Here is a 25994-nt window from a genome sequence, read left to right on the forward strand (position 1 = left end):
CTGCTAGTATTGCTGATGAACAGGTGGTAGGCAGAGCTTTGCAGGCTCGATATCCTGTGGTTAGTATTGGCATTACAGAGAGTGGTTTTCAAGTGCTCTCCCCTGCACTTCCTCCAGCGACTTTATAAAGAAACGTTGCTGGTGAACCGATATGAGCGATCTGCTCTGAGCTACCCTGGAGATGCTCCAGGCAGAGGCAGCACCGCGTGACTGACTCCAACTACCTCTTTGTATTAGCTAACAGCAATCCCGTCGTGCTAGCCCTGCCCTCGCCGTGTGTGCGTCGCGCTACCTTCCTGTTAGTGCAGCCAGGAAGCCTGAATTACAGCCTGCGACTACGAGACACTTGCCCTAGGATCTCCCTGAGCTATTACTGTGGGCTGGGGGATGGGGGGTACTCTGTCCAACTTGCCCCTGTTAGCTCGTCAGAGGGCTGCTCGGATGGCGGCGGCTGGCGCTCATCGGCCCTGGTCAGCAGCATCAGCACCACAGACAGCTCCGAGCATTTAGCTCAGAGGCCGCCCAGCAGCAGGACCCCTGGAGCCTCCCAGCCCCGCGCACCCCTGGCACGGCAGCTCTGTAAAACCAGGGTGCCCTAGCGGAGGGGCAGCGCCCCCGGCTCCCCCTGGAGCCAGCGGGTCCCCTCCACCGCCGCTCCTGCCAGGGAAGGTGCCCGCCGGGTGGCCTGCACTGGGGCTGGCTGGGGGAGCCCGGCGGGCAGTCTGGTGGGATCGTGGCCCAGGCCCGTCTGGCAGCTCAGCGCGTCCCCCTAACGCCGCCTCCTTGGCGAGACCAAGCCCCCGACCCCGAAGGGCGCTAAAGCCCCGTTCAGCCCGAGCAGAGCCCGCCGCTGGCGCCCGGCTCAGGGGAGGATGCGCCCCTCGATTTCCCTTCCTGCTGCCCCTTGCCTGGGGGCGGGCGGGGCTGCCATTTTAGGCCACGCCTCCTGGCCTGGGGGCACTGGGCTGCGGGTCTCCCCCTTACCCCTGCTGCTGAGGCTTGCTCCAGGGCCCTGCCCTTCCCCCCGTGCCTGTGGCTGCCCCAGCCCAGCTGGCAGCCGGCGCTCCGCGGCTTCCCACTGGCGCGCTAGCAACCGCTCATCCTGCCCGCGGGGGAGGAGGTGCCGCTTCCCCGGCCGGGCCCCAGCGTCCTTGGGTGCTACCGGCGGGGGGCCGAGGGGCGCGCGATTGCCCAGACAATGGCCGAGCCCTCCCCACCCCCCCGGGCGAGCTGCACAAAGGGGCTGGCGAGGGGCAGCTTGAACGATCCGCGGTAGAGAAGTTTTCGCTGCTTCCTCTGTGGGTGGCTGCGGGCGGGAGGCCCCCCCGGCTTCACCCTCCCAGCTGGCGTGGCTCTGCAGGGATGTGCCGCGCTGCCCTCTCACGGAGCTCGTTGTGCACACCCAGGAGGCGCCCGCAAGGGCAGGGAAGGCAGCTAGCTGCTTTCCCACCCAGCCGCTCCTTCTCTGGCAGGCCCTGGCTTCTTAGGCTCCTTGCAGCTGCTGCGTTGTGGGGGAGGGAGAGGATGTGGCATGTGGCAGTGATACCGGGGTGGATCTCATGCCTGATGTCGCTGAGTTTTGGAGAGATTTATTGGCTGGCTCCTGCTAAACCACGTTTGAGTAAGCAGAGCTGCTGCGCGCTGTGGTGAAACCGGAGGGGGGAATGGGATGGGGGGACGTCACTCCCTCTTGTAGCAGAGCAACATTAGTCTTCCATCCCTCTAACCATCACTACAGCTTGGGAAACTGCTGGGTCACATCCATTTGCATTGGAAATTTGGCGATGTTTGGTGGTAGAGAAACAGATCGATCACCCTTGTGATTCCCCCTGCTCCTGTCCCCGCTAACCCCACCCCTACCCAGCCTAGAGACAATAGCATCCGAGGTCCCCCAGAGGAAGGAGCGGGGATGGATCTGATTCCAGTAGGAAAAGCGTGTGCCTAGAAGTGGTGCTAATGGGAAGAGATGCTGTGATCCAGAGGAGGATGATTTGTCACAAAGGGTAGCTGGCTCGGTGCTTTGGGCTGGAGCCGTGTAGAGATCATTGGAGAAGTCATTGTGCACAGGGAGCCGAAGATCTATACAAACATGCCTGTTCGCAGAGGGCATGTGGCACCACAAAATACATTTTTGGGTACAATCATACGAAAATTTGAAGGGCAAAGTAAGTTCTCTCTCTCTTTCTCTCTATTTTGATACAATAGTTTGGGTCTGCTTGGGACTAGATGCATAGTAGCTCCAAACTGTTTTAAGTTTGTAGATTGGAAAGGAAAAACAGGAGGCGAGCAAGGGATCCCGAAGAGCCTTGCTGATGTTATTACTGCTGTACATTACAGTTTTCTGTTCCCCCTCTTCTTAGGGGGCAGTTGTAATTATTGACTATTATATTTTGTGCTGTAGCTACTGTACCTACATCCCAGCTGTTCAGCATATCAGACAGTGGGAGTAATTATGCAATATCCAAGGAAAACATTGCTAGCTTTTTTTGAAAAAAAACAACAACATAAATCAGAACAGGCAGACTTTGATTTAGAGGATACAAATAACACCCAGATGAATTGTTAAGGGAAAGGTACTCTTATTAGCTTGTCTTTGGCACTGCATTTTTAACATATTTATCAGTGACGTTTTTGTTTATCATTAATTTATAGAAGCTTAAAGTATCTATTAAATCAATTCAAATGCATCCCCAGGGATGTTGCTGATCTAGTCTATCTACCCTTCCCAACGCAGTAATTTACTACCTGTCAAGAATATTGAAGATTTCATTATTTTTCTTTTAATTCCAATTTACTGTACATCTAACACTTGAAATTTAAAAATAATTTTATAACAGCATCCAAAGAAACAATATATTTGATATATCTGCACTAATTTAAATATTTAGCATGTTTATAATATATCAGGCCACTACAAAAAGAAACTAAGTTTATCTTACACACTTTGCAGTTCCTTCTCTAAATATATCTACAGCAAATTTAATATTCTTGTAACTTGTGTAAGAAATAAAGGCCAGATCCTACAAGTTTTACATATATATGTATTGAAATAAGTGGTACTATTTATGTTAGTAAGGGTTTACAGACTCAAGCCATTGAATTGTGTGACTTACTGTTGCAGTGAATAAAGCTAGTGAATAATACAATCCTTCAAATCACTAATACAATATTATTGTGAAAATTCAACATAATATGAAGACAGTGGAGAAAGTATGTATAAAATGCACTTTTTTCTACAAATGTTTTGTTGTGTTAGAAAACAACATATTTAATTAAAAATACTAATATAGGGTCATACAATGCTCACATAATTCATGATAGATCCTATTAAAATTGTGGGGTCCGTTTGTGTGAACAAGACAAGCAAAAATGGTAATAATATAGCAATTGTATCAAAGCTGAATATCCATTTGTAAAATGGGAGCAGTATATAGTGCAATTGTGAACAGAAAAAAGTAGAATCACTATAAGACAACTTTGATACATTACTCTCAGGTGAAACTTTCAAGAGATATGTGTGGCTTAAGCATATCACTTTACAAGTGTAGCTGAGACCAGAATTTGACCCAAGATGATCTTTTACTATGTGACTTGTAATTTCCTTTTACTATAATAATGTTAGCTTATAACAACTACACAAGCAACTGAATTATCATATTACATTTATTTTCTTGGGAGTTTAATTGAAAACTATAACAATGGGATTATAACAATGTTTAAAAGGGAACTGGATAAATTCATGGTGGCTAAATCCATAAATGGCTATTAGCCAGGAAGGGTAAAGAATGGTGTCCCTAGCCTCTGTTCATCAGAGGATGGAGATGGATGGCAGGAGAGAGATCGCTTGATCATTGCCTGTTAGGTTCACTCCCTCTGGGGCACCTGGCATTGGCCACTGTCGGTAGACAGATACTGGGCTAGATGGACCTTTGGTCTGACCCGGTATGGCCGTTCTTATGTTCTTAAAACCAGATTAATGGCTTGATCCTGCTCATATTCAAGTCAATGGAACAAATCCCATTGGCTTCTGTAGTGCAGAGTTGAGACCTTTGGTTTGGGCTTGATCCTGGCAAGATCTCATGCAGATAAAACACCCACTAACTCTTCACAGGAGTTTTCCTCAGTAAAGACTTGCAGGACTGAGCCAATAGTCTGGGTTTCAGAGACACTGACAAAGCTATTACAAATTTGGAATTCAACAAGAGCTTTGCAAAAGGACTTGTTGAATCTGGTTTTATTTTCTTAAAAGCCAACTATCTTCATATTTAATATATAACATGTTTATTGATCCTGCATCCAACTAAGTGGGTATTCACTCACGAAAGCTCATGCTCCAATACGTCTGTTAATCTATAAGGTGCCACAGGACTCTTTGCAAGTTTATTGAAGTTTCTTTAAGAGTTCTGGGTCAAGATAGCTATACTGAAGCTCTCTACGATCACAGAAATCACATGCAAAAAATAGGTAATAGGTTCTTCAACATCTGTCCTTGCAGACAACAGTTCATAGAGTGTTGAAAAAGTACTGAAAAAAATGCATCACTTTCTTATATTGCAGATAAAAAATTCATCATTGCTAATGCTAGAGTGCAGAACTGTGCTATCATCTACTGCAATGATGGGTTTTGTGAGATGACTGGATTCTCCAGACCAGATGTCATGCAGAAACCTTGCACCTGTGATTTCCTTCATGGGCCAGAGACCAAAAGGCATCACATTGCCCAAATTGCCCAGGCACTGCTTGGTTCAGAGGAGAGGAAAGTGGAAGTCACTTATTATCACAAAGATGGTAAAGTTTCTCGATTTTAAAGATTTTTAATGTGTTCGGTGGACCAGTTGGCTTGTAAATGGGTTTTTAAAGAAATTTCTTTGACATTCTGGGCAAAATCCTCAGCTGGTGTAAACTGGTGTAACTCCATGGACTTCAGTGAAACAACAATGATTTATACTATCTGAGGATCTGTCCCTATAAAATCAAATTTTGGTATTTATCAGACATTTCTACACATATCTGTGTATTTAGAATTGGAAGGAAAATCCCCATTTTACTTATTATATGACCAGTGTGCAAAAAATAATGAGCAGCTTTCAGTGGTACTAAAATAAAGGGTCTGACTGTTCTTTCCCTTTCACTGGCATAAATCAGAAGTAACTCTAATGCAATTCTATTGACTTCAGTAGTGTAAAACTGGTGTACGTGAAAGGAGATTCAGGCCCAGACAGTTAGTTTCTATGGATGGTTTCGTATCATAGACTGTAGAATCAACATACAAGTGCCAGAGGGTTAGACTCTGCTACCCAGACTCAGCTTGAGCAGTATCTTGATGTAAAAAAGATATTTGAATAAAGTGCTACTCATTCTGAGTTAAGGGTGACAGAATCTGGCCCTTGTTAAGTGAAACATAATTGAGAAAAAGTAAAAAGAGAAGAGGCAAATTCTTCTCCTAGTTGTGCTGTTGTAAATGCTGAGTAACAACTGAAATCCAGAATGATGCTGTTGTAGCAAGGAAGGATTTAGGTCCCATCAAAACTGAAGGGAATTCAGTCTCCTCCTTCCCTCCCCAGCCCTCAAGGAGGAATGCAAACTGAACAGAATACCATTTGTATTATGACTCACATATGGAATAAAGCGTAAAACAACTATGCTGTTATATATATACTGTTGAAAGCATTAAAGGAATATTTGTCTGTGTGTTCTGAAAATGATTTATCTGGATATGGGAGTATTACAAAACTAATTATGATTCTTTATAGTTAGGTTTGAGAATTTTTTCTGCTTATTCAGCATTATTTACAGGAATGTCTAGCTTCAAAGAGGTCTGAGTAATGTTTAAGTATGGTGTATTATGTTCTGTCCCTCACTGTGTATACTCAAGAGAGAAAGCAAAGGAAACTCATATATTCAAATGTTGAGCTTAATTTAGTTTTGGAGACATGCCAGAGTACTGTTGGCATTGGTTTCAGAACTGCAATGACAGAGGCTCTCAAACTTTAAAGTCATAGAGCCAAATTCTGTTCTCAGTTATTATTATTCCAGAGGGTCACCAATGAAGGAAATACTATTATTCCAGATTTATCCTGAAGTAACTGAGAGCAAAATATGGCTTACAGGTTATCCCCTCACATCTGATATTTTAAAAGTATTCTCCTTACCCTTTGGATTCTCATATTCTCTCTAGAGTTAGACCCAACCCCAAACCCTGGATCAGAACATTTCCTTACTTTGGGGAAGTTCAGATTTTGGTAGAGATAGATCCTAACCTAAGGTAGAGCTGCTTTGCTCCATTGATTTCATTGATGCTCTGGCTTTCTGTGTCTTATGGGAATTTTTAATCTGTGTATGTTAACTTGAAATATAAAATAAAAGTAGCATTGGAAGTGTGAAAAACCGTAGCTAACTTTGAAGAGATCACAGCCGACAGCGCAAAGCACTGGCTCAGGCTATGATCACTCAGAAGTGTTCTTCCTGCTTCAGTTTGCACAAGTGATTAGGAGGCGGGGTGAGAAAGAGAGAAATGGTATTTACTTAATAATTAATAAACTATCAGATACCTTTTTACATATTTCTGAAATGCTGAATTACAATATTATGCAACCCGACTCATTATAGAACAGTAAGAGTAAAATATAAACAAGGCAAATGTTTATTTTCTTTTCCACATTTTACTTATATTTTTTCAGTTTGCAACATATAATTTATTATATTAGCGAGCATTCAGGGGAAGATACTGTAAACAGTTATGCACAAGAGTAACCATACTTTCATGATTAGTCACTTTAAACTTAAAGGTGATACCATGTCTGTATAGCTAATGCTCAGCCATGGGTTTGCAGAATCAGTCCCTTTAGAAAGCCACAGATAGGTTCTAATTTGTTAAAAGCACTAAATCCTTCAAAGATTTACTACTGGGCAAAATAATTTACCATGAGTATTAAAACACTTCAATAAACCTTTGCACATTTGAGCCCAACTTTTGGAACTTAAATACAGAGAAATTAAGGGATTGCTATTGCACCCAGGCTATACTGAGCCATTGATTTCTAGGCAAAACAGCCCATTAGTTCTTAAGAAATCCCTATAGAAATCTATTGTAGTCTATGACCCCATGCTACTTACAAGCCTGCAACAATCATTTGGAGCCCAATCCTGCATTCTTAGCTCATCTACAATTCCCATCAACTTCAGGGCAACCTTTGGATGTGGAAAAAAAACAACCAGGATTGGACCATTTTTTGGAGACTACTTCAGTAACTTGGTGACAATCTGGTGGCAAATCTATTTATTACACATATATACTTTTTTGCATTCTTTCTATATTATTTGTAAGTCCTCACTATAAGAAAAGTATGGAAACATTTAAGAAAATCTTAACTAGCAATAGTGTTTTGTAAAATTAAAATGTAGCATAAAAACATATTCAATATTATGCTGGGTGTAGTTACTCTCAGATTAGTATTATAGCATCTATTAGCAGCTGAAATGTTCTATTTTAGTTTTTATAAAAAGTGTATGCATGTATTTTATATATAAATGAGCTTGGCAGAATTCAATTTTTAAAATAATTTGAATGATAGAATGTTTATTTTTAAGCATGTTTTTCAATTTAAATTTTTACACTTGTGGGAAATTATTGGGTGGGGTCAGATAATTATTTAATGACAATAGATATTGAGATTTAAAAAGTTAAAGATTTATAACCATTGAAACACAAATTGTCATAATAACATCACATGTCAAATATATGCAAAGTAAATATCCTTAAGGCCTCAAACACAGTTTTTCTTACTTTGCCAGTCTCTGAATTATGATTAGTATTGATGGAAATATATGTGTGTATGATTAAATCAAAGTTTACTAGCATTACTAACATTACTGCTGAAAATCTAATCCTTTCTAGCATATATGTGTGTGTGTGTCAGTGAAAGCTTACTAGGACCTTTTTCAAGTATCTGAAGTGGGCAGCAAGGTAGGGTGCAGAATTGCTCATTTTGTGTTATGCAGGGTTTATTTTTTTAAAGTGCTCAATCCTGTGAACAGTTAGGCATGTAACTTATTCATGTGAGTAGTAACAGTGAAATACTCAATGCTTAAGGGTTTGATTTAATCTATACACTAATTAAGAAAATGCATATATGTATGTACATGTTGCATAGCCACACACAGTATACTTCTGTACAAACACAATATATTGATGATTCTCCAGCTTCCATTGGTATGAAGGCCACAGTTCTAGCTCGGAAGAGTTGCAAGATTTTGGACTTTAAGCCTGTCAATGATGCAAAACTGCTTTTCGGAGGGCGGGGGGGTCTTTTTGTAGCAGGCTGATTTTAGAAAAATGGTAGCTGTCTGAAGCTGCACAGGTTTTGAATACTGAAATAAATCCTTGGATGATGGATTAATGGGTAGAATGCAGATGAGGTGGTCCAAGGTGCATGACAAAGACTAAACAATCATTTAGTTCCATTAATCAGTTACATGGCTATCACCATCATGTATACTTCCCTTTACAGTATATATGATGGGGGGGGGGGGGAATATACATGATAGTGTGTCGTAACAATTTTAATGGCATGAATTTGGGATGACATCTTTATTAATCAAGCTAGAAGGATTTACCCCAGTTGACCCAAAATTTAAAAGGTTTTGAAAATTTACTGCTAATCATCTTGCTTGCATGTCATAGAAATCTGAAAGGTATTTTTATCAGAAATAATTCTGCTAATATAGCATATATTTTCTTTTATTTCCCTTTCCTGATTCTTTGTTAATAAAAGCCTTTGCATAATACAATCATTGTTTCTTAAGTCCTAATCTTTTGTTCCAAAAGAACCTGAAGAAGAGCTCTGCATAGCTTGAAAGTGTTTTTCTTTCACCAACAGAAGTTGGTCCAATAAAATATATATATTAGTTCACTCATGTTGTCTGTTCCAAAAGAGACAATTATGAGGTCACCAAAAGGATTACAATTTTTTAGGGAATGATTAGAGGAGGAGATGGACTCATAAAAACTAAGAGCCCAGACATGTATCTCTTACTTACATGAGTAGTCCCATAAATCACTGGAACTACTCATGGGAATAAGGCTGTGAGATTAATCCCTAAATTCCATTTTAATGCAAATATCCTCATTAATAAAAAACTCGGGTAGATAAATGCAGGAAAAAAAATCACAAGCAACATCGTTTCCAAACAGAATGTTTTTCAAAGTTGCCCGTGAGACATTAGCAGTTGTTTAAATTAATAAATCATATTCTGAATTCACAGCAGTCTAGTACAGTATGTTCCTTACTGCTTAAAACTTCATCTCCCCAACTGGTTATCTAGAATATATGATCTGTATTAGATAGGAAGGTAAGATATTGTTTCTCCAGAGTATAAATTTTTGTTTTAATAACGTTATTTGCAGTGGAAGTGTTTGACAGCTTTTCCTTTGAGGACTCCATTTTACAGTTTAAGTCATTATTACATAAAGCATCCTTGACAGCAGTAAAATATTACTTGAAATTATAAAGCTGGAAAGTTTTTGACATAAAAACTATAAATTATACAGAGATTGAGGATGAGCATATGTTAATCAAAGTATATTGTCACTGCATACTATTTTGGCATGTGTTCTGCAGACAACAGTAGGATATAACTAAAAAGATAGCCTAAAAAGTCTGCTTAATTACTTAGTATGAAGTACAGGAGTTCTTTAACTACTGTACATAGATGCAGATATTTAATGGATAGAAAGTGCCAATGAAGGATGTAATAATGACTAAAAATATGATAGGAGAGAAGCGTGGTTTCAGACAGTTGTCTTCATGTTACAAACAACAAGGAATACTTGGCATTCATCTAATTTGAGTTTTCCAGTGTGCTATTTGTGTTTCCAAAACTCACAGGGGTTCCAGATTAATTACCTCTGTGTTTTTTAAGTGCTCCTTTTCAAAACTAAGAAAAAAAATAAAATATACCAAAATATTATTTAAATTAAGTATTACTGATGTCCTGAACCTAGTCAGAAATGTCAAGGCATTTCTGAATAATAGGTATATGCATTCTGCTTCAGCTCCAGCAGACATTTGATCACCTAGTCACTTTTTATATGCCCTGAATTGATCAGTAATTTTAAACAAGGTAGGCAGAATAGGCTCATGAGGGCAGACTCTTACACTTGCATGTGCCTCAGTGTAGTCAATGGGACTTGGCACTGATGCCAAGATATACCAGAAAGGATCTGACTGCAGAATTCAGAACTGACAAAAAAAAGGAAGAGAAAGTGGAAATATGCTAACATCATGACCCTGTAGGTGTTCTTAGTAAAATAGGCAACATCATATGGCTGCAGTTGGATAAAGGAAGTCTTATGCTTTCACCCCTCCTCCAGCTCTCCTAGAAAAACAACAAGAAAATCCTTCTGTAACTGTGAGTTTTTCAAAACATTCTAAAAGCTACTTATAAGTGTGTTCACATTAGGATATCATGCAGTGTTCTGGGTTGAAAGCAATGGATATGAGCAGCCTTTCTCCACAGAACAGGTACAGCACAACCATTTGTACTTCAAAGTTTGGCCTACCCCCACTTCACTATGACTGTGTCCTGTAACTATCTCCACATCACAGAGCCTTGAGCTAGAAGGACCAGTTGTAGCTTAGTATCCATTCACGTTCATTTTTTGGCACCCTTGCTGATAGTAGTTAGGATGGGGGGGTGGGTTCCCTCTTTTTTTTTTTTTTTTTTTACCTTCTCCTCCTCTGTGCTTTGACTGATTTTTTGGGCTATTTATACTAGTTCACTAGGAACGGGACTGAAATCACAGGGCACAGAATGATTAGGAGATAAAAAACTTTCAGTCATTCTGAGCTGTACTGGGGTCAAACTAGTTACTTAGAAGTGATGGTAAATGTCATTTCTACTCCCCTGAATCATCAAGTTCCTCAGCTTTTACAAAACAAAATGTTGTTTTAAATAGTTTTAGTTAAATTGAGTTTATTATAAGGATTTTTTTTGGGAGATAAGTTTCTCTCTTCTTTCCATGTATTCTTGCTAACTGGATGTCTAAATGAGGGAGAAGAGGGAACAAAAAATTAAATTACTGTATCTTCAAGGTTAGTCTTTCTATCAGAACTCAGGACCTGATGGGTATTTTTGGATATATCTGATCTTAAGATACAGAGAAGAGCACAGCCAGTAGCAATTGTTTTCTCAGTGGGTCAATCCACTAGTGATGCTAATGGCTGATGCAAGACCCTCTCTACCAGTTTAGAGCCACTCGGGTATAAATAGGGGAACTGCAGGCAGGGTGGTCACAGAGGAGACTTCTTCATCCCAGTACACTCTGGATTGAGAAACTGCACTACCCTTGATCAAGATGGTTCATAGAAGAGGTTTGAGCAGTAGACTGGGGAGAGGCCCCTGGGTTCTGCAACTTCTATTGATCCAGTAGCCTAAACCTTCCTTGATGCAGGTACAGAGAATCAGCGGTTGCTACAGGCTCCATGAGTGGTGAGACAGGAGTTATACACACACTGCAGCCCCACTGCCTACACACATTATGTGCAGAGAGTTGTATTTTTTCCCACCCAACCTTTGCTTAGTGCTCCATAGGTGGCCCAGTTATTCAGATTTTGAGCTGGAGAAGGGAATGTCAACCATTGTGCAAGTAGTGGGCAGGATTTTTAAATGACACACATAACAGTGCAATGATTCCCAATAAATGGCAGAATTACTGTAATAAGTCCTTCCATGATACAGTGGTGTTAAGATAACTGGTGCTTATGAAGTTATTAGCTCGTTCCCATGAGCCACCTAATGCAGTATCTTGTATCTGAAAGCATCAATACCAGAAACTTCAGAAGAAGGAGCAAGAAACTCATAGCAGGCAGATGAGGGGAACCTGACCTCTGTGAAGATTTCATCTTAATCCCTCTTAGAGATTGGTGTAAAACCTGAAGCATGCAGTTTTACATCCCTTAAGTACTGTTTTTAGCATTAATTATTATAACTTTAGATATTGTTGTTATTCATGAAAATGGCCAACATTTTTTGAAAGTTTCTGTAGTCTTTGCTAGGAAAACATCCTATGGAAAGGAGTTCCACATTCCAGTTAGGCATTGCTTGAAATAAGTATTTCCTTTTATCAGTTTTGAATCCGTTTCCCTTCCATTTCATTGAATGCCAAGTTATTCTTGTGTTATCAGACAGGGAAAACAAAAGCTCCTGATCTATGTTTTCGATACCATTTTATGTATTTGTATCATGTCCACTTTTATTTGTTTTCGTTCTAATTGTAATCATTTCAGTCTCATATGCAGAGAGTTTTTCCATGCCCATAATCTATTCTTTCTTGTCTCCTCATTCTTCAAAAGAGGCTCAGATTGGGCAAATAAAGTAGCAGATTTAACAGAGACATTGGGGTAGAGCCATTGCTTTGGAAGCGTGTAGCTGTGACCTTAAGCACTGGATGTTATTATACAAGCTTTGGAAAGACAGCTTGGATAGTATATGGTTGTAACATTATCACTCTGCACAATGTGATCTCATGCACAGGAAAGGGGATAGTGGTGGTCTTTCTATTGTGCTAAGTTTAATTTGTTTTAGGAACCAGCTTTATAGCATTCCATATAAATCAGATTTATCTGAATACCTCTCCATGTATATATCAGAGTACTCCGTATCCAGACCAGCTTCCAGGCCAAGTATGAACCTGCCTAATCAAGCAACAAAGGGCTAAGAGTAGCTGTGGAAGAGGCTTGCTGCTTGTGGGAGTGGCCAACTCACCCTGAAAGGAACACACACCAAACCAATCAGAAAGGCGACTGCGAACCCAGATCTGAGTGCAGAGTGGATACACATATATATGCGAGTTCCACTGGCCATAGTAGGAAGCCCTCTCACGAACAGACACACACAAGAGAGGGAGGGAAAATACTAGGCAGCCAGATCACATTGTATACAGTAGTACCTTACAATATTTGCAGGCATATCTTATCACAAATGAATACATGAACAAAGTTTCAACAGTTTCATGAGGTGTAGATCACTACACACTACATTATCCAAGAACTATCTGTGTCTACCAACAGCATGCATTGTATCACACATGTTTTTCTCCCTAGACACACGTATACACAAGTATCGCACCACAGTGCACTTTCAGTAAACATAGAAGGATTGGCTGTGGCTGATGTCTTTGAGGCTGCTGCTGTATATTGCTTCTTACTTTTGCTTTCAGTGTGACTCAAAGACTGGAGTAACTTCTTGATCTGACTTGATCAGCTTTGCAGAACAATGCATTAGTATAGGTTGTGAAGTAATTGGTAGAGATCCTGGATATACTCTCTAAGCTTTCTGTACAGCCAAAGTAACTTAGTCCTGACTAGGAGCAAAACAGGTGGTTGCACAGTTTGGATAATAAACATGAAACTGGATTTAGTCCACACAAAATGGCCTATTTGACCCAGAAATACCACAAAACAGGAAGAAAATTATACCCAGACCCAGACCAAGCTCCTTTTTGGAAGGTCCACAGCTGCCATTGCAGTTAGTCACAGTACGAGATTTGATTGTTAGTCCATAATTATAAAATCTGTTTTGGGGTGACTCCATATTTGAGAGATTATTTCTGAAGTTATAGGTGCAAATGCTGTTTATTTTATGGAACTTGATTTTTGGTCTCTGTTTTTCTTTTTAATTTCAAAGAGTTTCAGTTATGTTACTTTTAGGAAACATTGCACATTATGTAAACATGTTTAAAAGTTAAATGGAAATGTCATGAACTGGGAACCAGAATTCCACTCAGTTCCTGCCATAAAATCTGTTTGACCCCCTGCATTTCCACAGGCAACCAAGTTAAAGCTACCCTCAATACTCTACAAGGACTGCACCACTTTTTCATTTCAATTTTCTCTCCTTTTTGCATTCTGTAACCACCGTGAAGTCTCGTTGCTCAAGTTCACTTCACAGGTTAGGAGTCTGAAACAAAGTTCAGTGTCAAAAATGTCAAAGTAATGATAGAATAAAATTGACAAAGGGGAAAGTTAGTAAGCAGCCTTGTATGTTCTACTATTTCATCAACTAGATGCAGTGTTAGAGGGCCATATTATAATTTCTTCTGTTGATGCCCTGTACTATAGCACTGACGTATTATCCAGAAAAAGAATATGACAGTATGGGTGTTTTCAGCAAAGAAAAGTAGTCACAGAAACCTCCAGATGACTGTTTAAAACGTCAATATTGTTAACTGTTTCACTGCTGATATTTTGAGCAGAACCTTCCAGATGAGAGCATTTAACCCAGAATCCCAAATTACCTCCCAAATATTCATGGGTGCTGAAATCTCTCACTACCCAAACCTTAACTTTCCCCCTTGCAACTTCAATGATGTAGCTACACATAGCAATACAAAAATCTGTAGCACACTGAAAACTGGAAATACAGGGACACCGAAACCAAAGTGAATTTAATACTAAAACAAACAACATATATGGTTAGTATTTTTGTTTTTAATTCAATAAAAATCACCCATAATAAATTTAAGTGAAGCCACCACAGAATCTCCAGCCTGCCACACAAGAGTGCCAAACATATCAGAGGGCCTTGACTCAGAGTTAAGGCCCTGCTTCTCTGGTATACCTGGACCCTTGACAATATTAAAAAATGTCGGGCTCTTTAAAAGTATTAGTATAGGATGCAGCCACTGCCTGATTCTGTTCCCATAAGTACCACTTCCTGAGGGACGTAGGGGTAAGCTAACATTGATTTAAAGATACAGGGTCTGATTTCCAGAGATAATAAATACCCACAGTTCCCATTGACTTCAACTGCATTTGTGGGTGTTGGCATTCAGATGTTTCAGATTCAGGTTCATGATGTCCTTTAGGGGTCTGTGATGATGCAGGTATTTGGGGACAATGTCAGCTAGGAGTCAAGTGGAACCTGTGTTGCTAAAGCTGCTTTTAGATCAATAGCACTTTACATAAAAAAAAAATAAATCAAATCTATAATCAAAAAGCATCTGGCAAAAGAAAAACCCATTATTTTAACCTACAAAGGTGGTTGTTTCAGATCAAGAATAGACAAGTACCTTCTCTCTGTCTCCCTGCTTTTGTCTTTTACCCAGTTGCCTGAAAAGCAGTTAAATGTCATGTAAACAATGCTCATACTAAATCACACATTATGAAACATTTACCTTGAGATGTTCCTGGAACTTGGAGTGTGCACCATTTTCAGAGTATTTATTTGTTAGAGGGTTCTCTGCTGATTTTCATTCAAATCAATGTGATTGCATTTCTGCAAATTTCCCCCTTTCAAAACTCATTTGTGCCAACCTACCCTGCTCCTTCCTGTTGGAAAAAAACCAAAAACCACAGGATAATCTCATTAGTATTTTGCATGTTTGTGGTATTCTACAAGAAAGCAATTTTTTTCTGTTTGCAGAAGAATATGAAATACTGTATTGCACAAATCCTATTTTCATCGTATTAGCAGTAAACTATTGTTACAGTTCTTTTTTGTCTCTTTTCTTGTAAAGGTGGCTTAGGACTCACAGATAGAAAGAGCCCCAGGGTCTATGACATTTTTAATAATAGTAATATAAGTAAGGAAATTTTATCCTTTTGCAATTCTAAGTGTCTGCCAATGTTTTCAGACTATAAAATATGATATGAATCAATTTAACACAGAGATCTATGCAACAAAAATTGCAGGACCTAGCAGGATGTGGAAATTCATGTACACTGGTTGTACAGTATGCTACTCTATTCAGGAGAGATGTCAGCTTGACATCTAAGATGTATAAGATTGATGTATATAGACCAGATCCTGAGCTCTGGCTCAGGGGTGCAGGACACAGTTCAGGAAGGTATATGAAAAGATGGCCTTAAGCAACCTTTCCACTACCCTATTCCTGGGCCAATCTGTGCTGGTCCATTCCCAAGTCCATCCTCAGGCTTGCTTTAAGTTGTACTTGTTGCCTATGGCAACAGGGACAGGCAAGTAGGGTAGCTGCTCTAATATTACCCAAGGTTCCTCCTGTACTGGGGAGATCTTTGGGACCTTCTTAGTTCAGGCAGCTGAAACCTAAACATTGCTTGGACAATATATAGTTCTCATACATTGAGAGAGGCAGGTGTGACCATTTAGAAGGCTTATCACCAATTTAGTGATCCTGGATGCTATTTTCTTTTGATTAAGGACTATCAGTACCTCAACTGCAGTACTAGGTCTAAGTAGAAATATCTCGGGATTCAGCTAAGAGCGTTATTTTGATTGGAAAGATAAGCATATGATATTGACAATAAGATCTAGATTTGAAAACAGACTTCAGATGGAATATGAGCCCCAATTATAGATATAGAAAAGTTATTTCACTCTCCTGGAATCTAGGAGGTTCTTTGAGTCATCTGTTTGTGAAACTGCCAAAATTCCACTGTCCCAGTGCACACAGACTATAAATGAATCTAGATATACTATAATTTCCAAGGTCTTCTCTAACAAACTTTCATCTTCATCCAATCACAAGAAACTTTAAGTCTAACAGTGACTTATATAGACACATATTGATTTCAATGATTAAAGCAATAAGTCTCTGATTGATAACTTTGAAACACAATGTGAATTAATAGTTCCAAGCTGGCATCCTCTGCAGCGTTCCTGCACTGTTACCTGCTTTCCCCCTCTGCCTCCTTTCCTCGGGCCACATATCCACAATGTTCTGCAATCCTCCCATGGAGGAACAACAGCACTGTGTGTGTGTATTTTATATCTCTCCAAACTAAAGCTACTTGCTGAGAATGAGTGAGTCCCAGGAATGATGAGCAGAACCAGAATATAACAACAAGATAGTCAGGTGCTACTAACTTTTGCAAAATAGCAATTTGCCATAGAGCAAAATAGGAATTATTTTTAATCCAACATTTAGGAATTTAGGGCCAGATTCTTGGTGCTTCAATGGGGCCATAAAACTGGCTTAATCAGCTACCTGGAGATTCCCTATGAGGAGGAGGAATCCTGATTGGTGCAGTTGTATACTGCTCCCATTTCTAACCTCTGGTGAAGGGAATATTTCCAGGAGAAATGGTGTTTATCAAGGGCATCTCTACACTCTGGTGATCCTCTGCTGCCAGAATGGCCCGGTAGGTCTAGAGGCAGTTGAAACTAATTTAATACACTCCAAGGCTGCTCAAAATTATACTGGGGGCCAAACTTGTCCTTGGCCAATCACAAGATCAATAGCAATCCAAAAGTGAATTAAGCTACCTTCATCTCTTCCCCTTGTTTATCCCGTACTGATACGGCTGCACTGGAGGACCCAGGTTTACGCTTTCAGAATTCCAAATGGAGACTAGGATCCCCAGTTAAACAACACAAGTATTTCTGGTGAAAACATACAAGAAGAAAGCTGTAGCTACCTGACTCACACTGTATGCATTCTCGGCTCTTTTCAAAAAGAAACAAAATAGTTTTGTCATTTGCAAACTTTTGATTTGCAAATTATTTTAAAGGTTATACTGCTGCTATCTAAAGAGAGCCATGAATCAGACATACAGTAGCTGTGACTCAGTCTTACACTACATTATTTTTTTAAACAAACACTTGTGTTTTGTTGTGTATTATTTGCCTTCAGCTGATTTTGAATGTGCCTCTTAATTTGCAAGAAGGTTTATTTTCTCCTGATAGATAAAAAAAGACCATAAAGAATAAATGAAGTTCTGAAACACTAGTATGTTGCTCCTTTAACAAATTTGTATAGCACAGACTCCCCTTACCACACTGTGTTGCACTAGAATTCTGAATGTTAATGGGAGTCGTGTACACTCAGCAGTGGATAAATAGACCCCTCTGCCAGAGGGGATATATTCTTTCTGCCTGGGCTGTCTCATCTCTAGTTCTGATAGACTGACAAATAATGTTCTGGTAGGATAGTCCCACACTGTAAATTTTTTTTCATCTCAGATCTCTTCCTTCATTTATACATCACTCTTTCAAAGAATTGACATATTGACAGAGCCTCACAAAACTTAGTTCCCTGGTTCAAGTGAGAATCTTCATATAAGTAGTGGTCAGTTTACCTTTGACTTATGCAGGCCTTCTTGCAAGCATGGGACAGGCTCTAACTAATATATGTCACTCTTCTACAGCAAAGTCCCCTTGTAAAAGTGATACTCTTGTCTTTTGTAGCCTCATGCATTTATGTTTTATCTGTGTGTTTGCAGATACACAGATAGGCCAATTGCCTTTTTAAGTTAGCATTACAACTATGGGCATTCTCTGACATTTTTAATTACACTAATTGGAATTCAGTATTATTGTACTGAATTTTTCTTGCTGGAATTTTGTATATCATTTCAAAATATAGTTAAAGATTTCACATGTTATGTGTGAGTGTGCATGTGTATAGAAGTAATTAAGTGTGGTCAATACTAACCACCAGGGGCAGCTCCAGACCCCAGCACGCCAAGCGCATGTTTGCGGCGGCATGCCGCAGAGGGTGCTCTGCCGGTCGCTGGGAGGGCGGCGGGCGGCTCCGGTGGACCTCGCGCAGGCGTGCCTGCGGAGGATCCACTGGTCCCACGTGGCTTCGGTGGAGCGCCCCCTGCGGCATGCCGCTGTGTTTGGGGCGGCGAAATGTCTAGAGCCACCCCTGCTAACCATGGAATGATCCATTTCCATCAACAAGGTTTGATGTGTTTGAAATCTCAACCAGCTTTCATGTATACTATAGACAAGATTTCATATGATCTGTACATACACACTTGTGCCTTGTAGAATCTTATGGTTTTATACATGAAAGCTGGTTGAGATTTCAACCACATTTCTCATGTTGCAAATGGACTATTCTGAAACATCATTACAACTATCCAACTATGTGGCTATTTTATGGCTTCCATTAAATGAGATGATGGTTTCAGTTGCAGACAGATAGTGCTGCTTGTGCTAGAGACTAACATGTCTACTTATTAGCATCTCCGCTGAAGGCCAAGGATGGAATGGCTATACAAACTAATCTGCCCTTTGACACTGAATGAAGTTTCCTCTAGCTCAGACAACATGCACCCAGCTGGATGTTTAAAGACAGCAGCAATGGCAATACTACTACCTGCTACTTTTTCTGTGGGTAACTAAAGATTTCAGTTTTTGGACCTCACTTCTTGCAGAATACTGGTTCTTCTTTGGTAGTTTCTCATCCAAATCTATGCGTGTGTCAAGGGGAAAAGAGTCCTCCTATTCTGTATCCCTAAAATAGAAGGATTAGAATAGTAAGTTGGGTGGCTCGGTGCATAGTAAAGCTAACTGTGATGTGTATTTTCTTGTAAATCTCAGGCAGCTAATCAATTGTCTCCTCATATTTGGAGATAAACACAATTGCTGCTGACATACAATTATGGTGTCCCTGGTATCCATTATTCATCACCCTATCTACACTGCTGAAGATGTACTGAAAACAGATCTTCCAAGAAAGAAAGATTCTTCACACCATGTGGAATTCTCTTAACAATCAGAGTGTCTGGAGTAAGATAACCCTGCCAAAACACTTTCCTGTCTCAGTAGAAAAAGTTCACTGCCAAGGTTTCCTTATCTAGGGTACAGGGAGAAAGAGAACAAAGATTTTCCTATTTCTCTTCTGCTGTCATGTCTTTAATTTCTTTGTTTGTAAGTACACACACACACACACGCACACAGGTGCTTATTTACTTCTACTCTCCCGCCCCGTCACCATCTCCTATTGCTCACTTCCTCTGTCCCTCTCACCTTTACCAGAGGCATAACCCCTTCTCATGTTACTCTCCTGAGGTGCCGTGCTGTTGTATCCTCTTAGGGTTGCTGCTGCTCTAGTCCGTAGGCACTTACTTGCTGTCCCTCTTCCCCAAACCATGCAGATAATGCAGTCTGTCTATCAGAGTACTTAATGCCTCCGCACAAGAGCTCTGCACCTCCAGATGCCTGAGCTGAGTGCACTTGGCACACATCAGGATCTGGTCTGTAAGAAGCAAATCCTTGCAAATGGCAGGACTTCTTCTTAAGAAAGGAGGAGGGAATTTAGTAGCTTTGAAACCTAGTTAAGTTGCACAGTCTTTGGGTTCTTACATGGGAGCTGTCCCCAAGCCCCTCCTGCAACCTACCCTATTCCCCACACAAAGGCCAGGAAGAAGCACAGACATTGCACTCATGGGAGTGCAGGGATTATTCCTTCCTAGTGCACTTAGCAACTAAACAACCCTCAAAGCAATTTTCCCTCCATGTTCACACCCTGACCTGGCCAGTAGAATGAGTTGGATGTGCCTAGGGGAGCAGGCTGTACCAGCCTAGTGGCTTGAGCATGGTACACTCACACCACAAATACTGTGGTGCTTTGGGTGAGACTGACATCTGCAACACAATCCTCACTGAAGTACCCCATGGGGCAGAGAGGTTCTTTGCCATCCTGCTGTGCCCAGCTTAGCAATTTTTGTTTATTTATAAACTGACCAGTATGGGTCTGAGAGACACCACAGGTGAGCTTAAGGCTAAGGTGGCTTTAAGCCATCCTTGTGCCCTCCTCATGTTAATGTGCTCCAGGACTTCCAGTATAATTTAGACAGCCTTGGTGGCCAGTCTAAGTCAGGCAGCCTCCTGGGTCTGCCCTATTATCCCCATTGCCACCTGAATCTGTGCAGTACTACATGAAGCAGCAGCATCCTCAACATGCCTCTTCTGCCCCCCCAATTCTTCCCCCTGATAAAATCAATGAGAATCTTTCTGTTCATTTCAGTGAGCGTTGGATCAGACCCATAAATCTAGCTGCTGCCAGGATATGAAGACACTGTAGCCTGACTCCTTGCTAATGGCCACATATAATACATTGAGACAGACGGATAGAAAGGATACGAGATGGAACCTTAGAGAATCCCACATGAGAAATCCCTCTAGATCTCACTTGCCAAAGGGAGCATCATTTACACCCACTCATTGTTGCTAGCCAGCACCATCTCATGATCAATAGTATAAGGTCAGAGGACAAATACAACAAGCTCTTCAGTATTAAAATGAAATTGCAGTGTGTACTTTTAGTAGGCTACAACAGTGTTATGGCTACTCAGCACATACAAAGAACAAGATGTACATAATAACATCATGATGCTTCAGCAGCCCCACCTGTGGATTCTTGTAGCCCCACAGCATTGCAGTGCAGTTGGAAAGAAAGATTAAGTAACACACTCCCAGAATATTTATAATTTAGGGCTGCAACTCCATCTGTGGGTCGGGTGATATTTAAAAAGAACCACTACTCAAACCAGACACTCACAATTTAAAATGTCATTCATATTCAGTGGGATGACAGCCTTATTATGTGCAGTTAGGGGACATTATTCCTTATGTTCAATCTTTTATATTTATTTAGACAATGGCTGTTAAATTAATGTCAAATGACTATTCAAGCATATTTAATGAGCATTAGCACTGATAAGTTCCTTAGCTGTATGAAGGGGGTCCATAAACTTCATTAAGTATATTTCCACCGATTCAAAGGACTTTAAAGATATTTTCATATTATTAAAAGCTTTGGCCCCTCATTCTTTACATATTTGACACTTTAAATTAAACTTAAGTCTGTTAGTTTCTTGCTTAATTTTATTTTTAATCACCCCAGTTTGTTGTTGTAAGGTTATACTACACAATCTGCTCACTGATTTTCTAAGAGATGCGGCTTCTCACCCTGTTCCCATCATGTCAAGTAAGAGCAGCTGGGATGATCTAGCAGCATTTGAACTTTCCAAGACTGGTGGCAAGTCAGCTACTTCTGAAGTTCAGTTCACTTGATGACACATCAGGCACAAATCTAGACATTTACACTGCAGTATCTGGAAAGTATTTATTTGTTTGATTTTATTTTTAATTAAGCCTTGTCTGCCAGGCAAGTTACTGCACAGTGAGTCCGGGTGTAAATCTACAGCACACCAAATTGCTGCATGGTAATGTCCTCTGTGGCCACAACACAGTGAAAATATGGAGTGTGGCTTGGCTTATTTGAAAGTGTAGTAAGCCAAGTTCATTTTCTGTTTTTAAAAGGTTGCCAAAGAGTATATGTATTGATTTGTTATTATTGGTCTACTGGGCTGTAACAAAATTGCTATTATAGTATTGCTAATTAATATTTGACTGCAAATACTGGCTTATTAATTTAGGATGGTTCTTTCATGCTTTGTGCTTGACACTGAATTTTCTATAGGAACTCTACAATACCTGATTTTTTATATGACATATTTCCTTGCCTACATCAGTAACACAACCTCAGAATAGTATAACAATTTAAAAAAATCTGTTTAATTTCTATTATGTATGCTCTTTGTCCAAGCTCAGAGAAATGCAAAATACAGAATAAAAGCAATTAAGTCAGTTTCACTTTTGACACCTCAGGTTTTCAATGCTGCAGTCTGGAGTTGCAGGCACTACAGGAGAAAATGTACTTGTTAAAACCAGACAGCGTTTACTGGGATTTGAAAACCATGGAAATATTTTAATCAGTCTTTGGCTTCATAAAAGTTTGTTTTTTGGAACCAAACTAAAATGGCTGCCCTTTAAATGAACACTGAGGCACTGTTTCTTAGATATGCAGTTTATTAAGAGTTATAACAGATTGAAAACTCGTGTAAGAGAAAACATGATGTGACTAAAATAGTTCAGATAAGCATTATCAAGTGTAGCACTAACAGACTTCACAACAATTTTAAATATAACCACACTGGATCCTCTCCATACAGAGACCAGGTCTCAAAAGTTATTTCTCAGCAAAGTATTTTATTTTTGGGGTGGGGGGAAAAGAGTTGACAAGGCCTAAGTTAAAACACTATGTTGCAGTTTTAATCACTTTAATCAACACTTCAGTCTCTCACTGGATATACTACAAGGCCTAGTTTAGGTGCTAAACTGAGAAAACTGAATCGTATATAAAACTTACTTGGCCACTGAAGTCCTTCACTGCTGACCACAGCCCTGGCCAATGTGGCAGGGGCATTTGTTGGTGTTTCCCTGGAATGCTGGCACTCATATTCACAGATTTCAAGGCCAGAAGGTACCATTGTGATCATCTGGCCTGACCTCAGGCCAGAAAATTGACCCAAAATAATTCCTAGAATATATATTTTAGAAAAAACATCCACTCTTGATTTAAAAGTTGCCAAAGATGGAGAATTCACCATGACTCTTGGTAAATTGTTCCAATGGTTGATTATCCTCATTGTTAAAAATGTATGTTTTATTTCCAGTCCGACATTGCCAAGCTTCTGCTTCCAACCACTTTCTCTGCTAGTGAAGGACTCATTATCAAATATTTGTTCACCATGTAGGTACTTATAGACTAATCAAGTCACCCCTTAACCTTCTCTTTGTTAAGCTACATAGACTGAGCTCCTTGAGTCTATCACCATAAGGCATGTTTTCCAATCTTTTAATCATTCTTGTGGCCCTTCTCTGAATCCTGTCCAATTTTTCCACATTCTTCTTGAATTGTGGACACTAGAACTGGAACCATATTCCAGCAGTGGTCAGACCAGTGCAAAATACAGAGGTAAAATAACCTTTCTACTCCTACTTGAGATTCCCCTGTTTATGCATCTGATAATCACATTAGCTGTTTTGGCCACAGGGTTGCACTAGGAGTTTATGTTCAGCAGATTATCTACCACGACTCACAATTTTTTTTTCAGAGTTACTTCTTCCCAGGATAGAGACACCCATTCTGTAAGCATGGCCTACATTCTGAGTTCCTAGATGCTTACATTTATCCATATGAAAACATATATATTTTTGCTTGTGATCAGTTTACAAAGTGATCTGGATTATATCTGGGTATCAGTGACCTGTCCTCCTCAATATTTACCACTCCCCCCAAAGTGTTGTCATCTGCAAACTTTATCAGTGATGATTTTATGTTTTCTTCCAGGTCAGAAATAAAATGTTAAGTAGCATAAGGCCAAGAACCAATCCCTACAGAATCCCCTGGAAACACACCCAATTCCCTCTTTACAATTACAGGTTGAGACCTATCAGTTAGCCAGTTTTTATATCACTCTAATTTTTACAGAATTCTAAGTATATTACATCAGCACTATTACATTTATCAACGAAACTCACCAAAAAAGGTATCACATTACTTTGACAAACCATAAACCCACTTTGTTTGACATTAAATATATAATGCCCCTTTAATTCTTTATTAATTGAGTCCTGTATCAGCTGCTCCATTATCTTGCCTGGGATGAATGTCAGACTGACAGGCTTATAATTACCCAGGTTATCCTTTTTATCCTTTTCAAATATTGTCACAACACTTGCTTTCTTCTAGTCTTCTGGAACTTCACCAGTGTTTCAAGACTTATTGAAAATAACATGTTATTTACTTGTACTGTAATTTTTCTTCGAGATGTGGGTACAGATATGTATTCCACTCAGATGTGCGCACACCCAGCACAACAAAACAAGATAACTTTGCTTAGCAGTACTCATTGGGTACTGTATCCTCTGTCTCTTTTAATAGGTCCCTCCCAGGGCTATTTAAGGTGCCATCCCAAACACACAACCTTTGTAGAAGGTTGGCTCCCTCCAACCCCCATGACTGCTTAGCTCTATTGGCTAGATAATTCCATTGGGGAATTAATGCGAGTGGCAATGCTAAATTCAAGCAGTCTTTGAGCTTAGGGATAAAAATCAATTAACTCCTATTAAGCATGAGCAATCAGCCTTTTTGGGGTGAAGCAGACAAAGGTCTGGTCAGGCAAAAAAAAAAAAAAAGCCTCCAAGTCCGATTAAGGTCTATGTCTGTTACTCTAGTTCCTAGGCTGCAAAAAGCAACTTCAAGTCCAACAAGTTGTTGGATCTTGGTAACTGTAACCCATTTCCCAGCTCATATCCAATTTCACCCTCTGCTTTGGCCTTTAGAGGCCTGATTCAGAAACCATCCCTACAGTGTCAAGGGGGTACAAAGGCCTCTGTGTGCATCTGTACCATTGCTAGGCTACCTGCATAGCTGAAGGATTCTCTACACCAGGAAAAAATTCACCTAGGGAACTGAAGAATTAGGACTGTAATTGGACCCTGCATTTGATGCAGACTCCATATGTCCTTTCTTCTCACTCTTGCACATCTAAACAGGGAACTTCACAAATTGATTTAGTCTCCTAGCAAGTTTATCACCATATTATGGTGATTGTCCATGCAAAAGTTATAAGAAAAATAATTACTAAATGTGGAAGGAAAGAATAAAGAATAAAGCAGCTGAACTAAAGAAGAACATATTTTTGCCAAATTCTTATTCCAGCCTTTTCTGTTGTGTTCTCAATCCTTTCAGCAAAGGCTTCAGTGTTATTTTTCCTTCTATAGTACAGAGCATGCAAAAGAAGGTATTTAACATTGATATTTTTGATTTGCAAAAGAACACACATTATTGTATTAATTTGCAAACTGTTTTGCATGTTGCTAATATACAAGACATCAAACAGTGATAGCCATGCTCAAATTTTTGCTCAGTACAATGTGTCAAGTGAAAATAAGAGCTAGACAAGCATGAGAAAACCTGCCTGGTGAGGGTCCAAGTTAGCCCAACATGCAGGGGTGGTTTGAGCTTTCTTAACTATGCTAGAAATTTTAAAGGGGGAGAAAAAGAGATGAGGAAGGAAGGATATGGAGTCTCTCTTCTAACTCAGCATAAGTGGAACAGCTAGCATGGGATATATGCTGTGCATGAATCAGTTGGGCACCCCTAACAAATAGGTGTTTAACCAGTCTGCTGGTTAGCCAGAATATCACAGATTATTTTTAAAGGAGTAGAGTTTTAGAGTTTTAAAACATACACTGGAGCAGACTATCAGAAGTGCTCAGTTTAATTTGGGCACCAAAGTACGTGGCCAGATTTTCTAAAAAGCTCAGGATGATGCAGCTGAATTCTTTTCAAAACCTGCCCATAAGCATTTTGGTGGGAGCTGCTGGGTGTGAAAGTCTGGCCTGCATTTAGCTGCCTAAATGTGAGCTGA

At 40.1% G+C, this 25994-nt stretch overlaps 1 protein-coding gene across 3 annotated transcripts in view; it reads left to right on the plus strand.

Annotated features, from left to right (window-relative positions):
- The first annotated feature begins 1707 nt into the window (after window positions 1-1707).
- The window catches only part of KCNH7 (potassium voltage-gated channel subfamily H member 7), a 321723-nt gene continuing 297436 nt past the window's right edge, over window positions 1708-25994 (plus strand). For all 3 annotated transcript variants that reach the window (XM_075070162.1, XM_075070160.1, XM_075070161.1), the window contains exons 1-2: window positions 1708-2165; window positions 4558-4788. In XM_075070162.1, coding sequence (XP_074926263.1) covers window positions 2090-2165; window positions 4558-4788 — 307 coding nt within the window. In that variant the 5' untranslated portion in view covers window positions 1708-2089. The remainder of the gene's footprint in view (window positions 2166-4557; window positions 4789-25994) is intronic.

This window comes from Chelonoidis abingdonii, chromosome 10 (assembly GCF_003597395.2).
Source record: "Chelonoidis abingdonii isolate Lonesome George chromosome 10, CheloAbing_2.0, whole genome shotgun sequence".
NCBI classification, from domain to species: domain Eukaryota; kingdom Metazoa; phylum Chordata; order Testudines; family Testudinidae; genus Chelonoidis; species Chelonoidis abingdonii.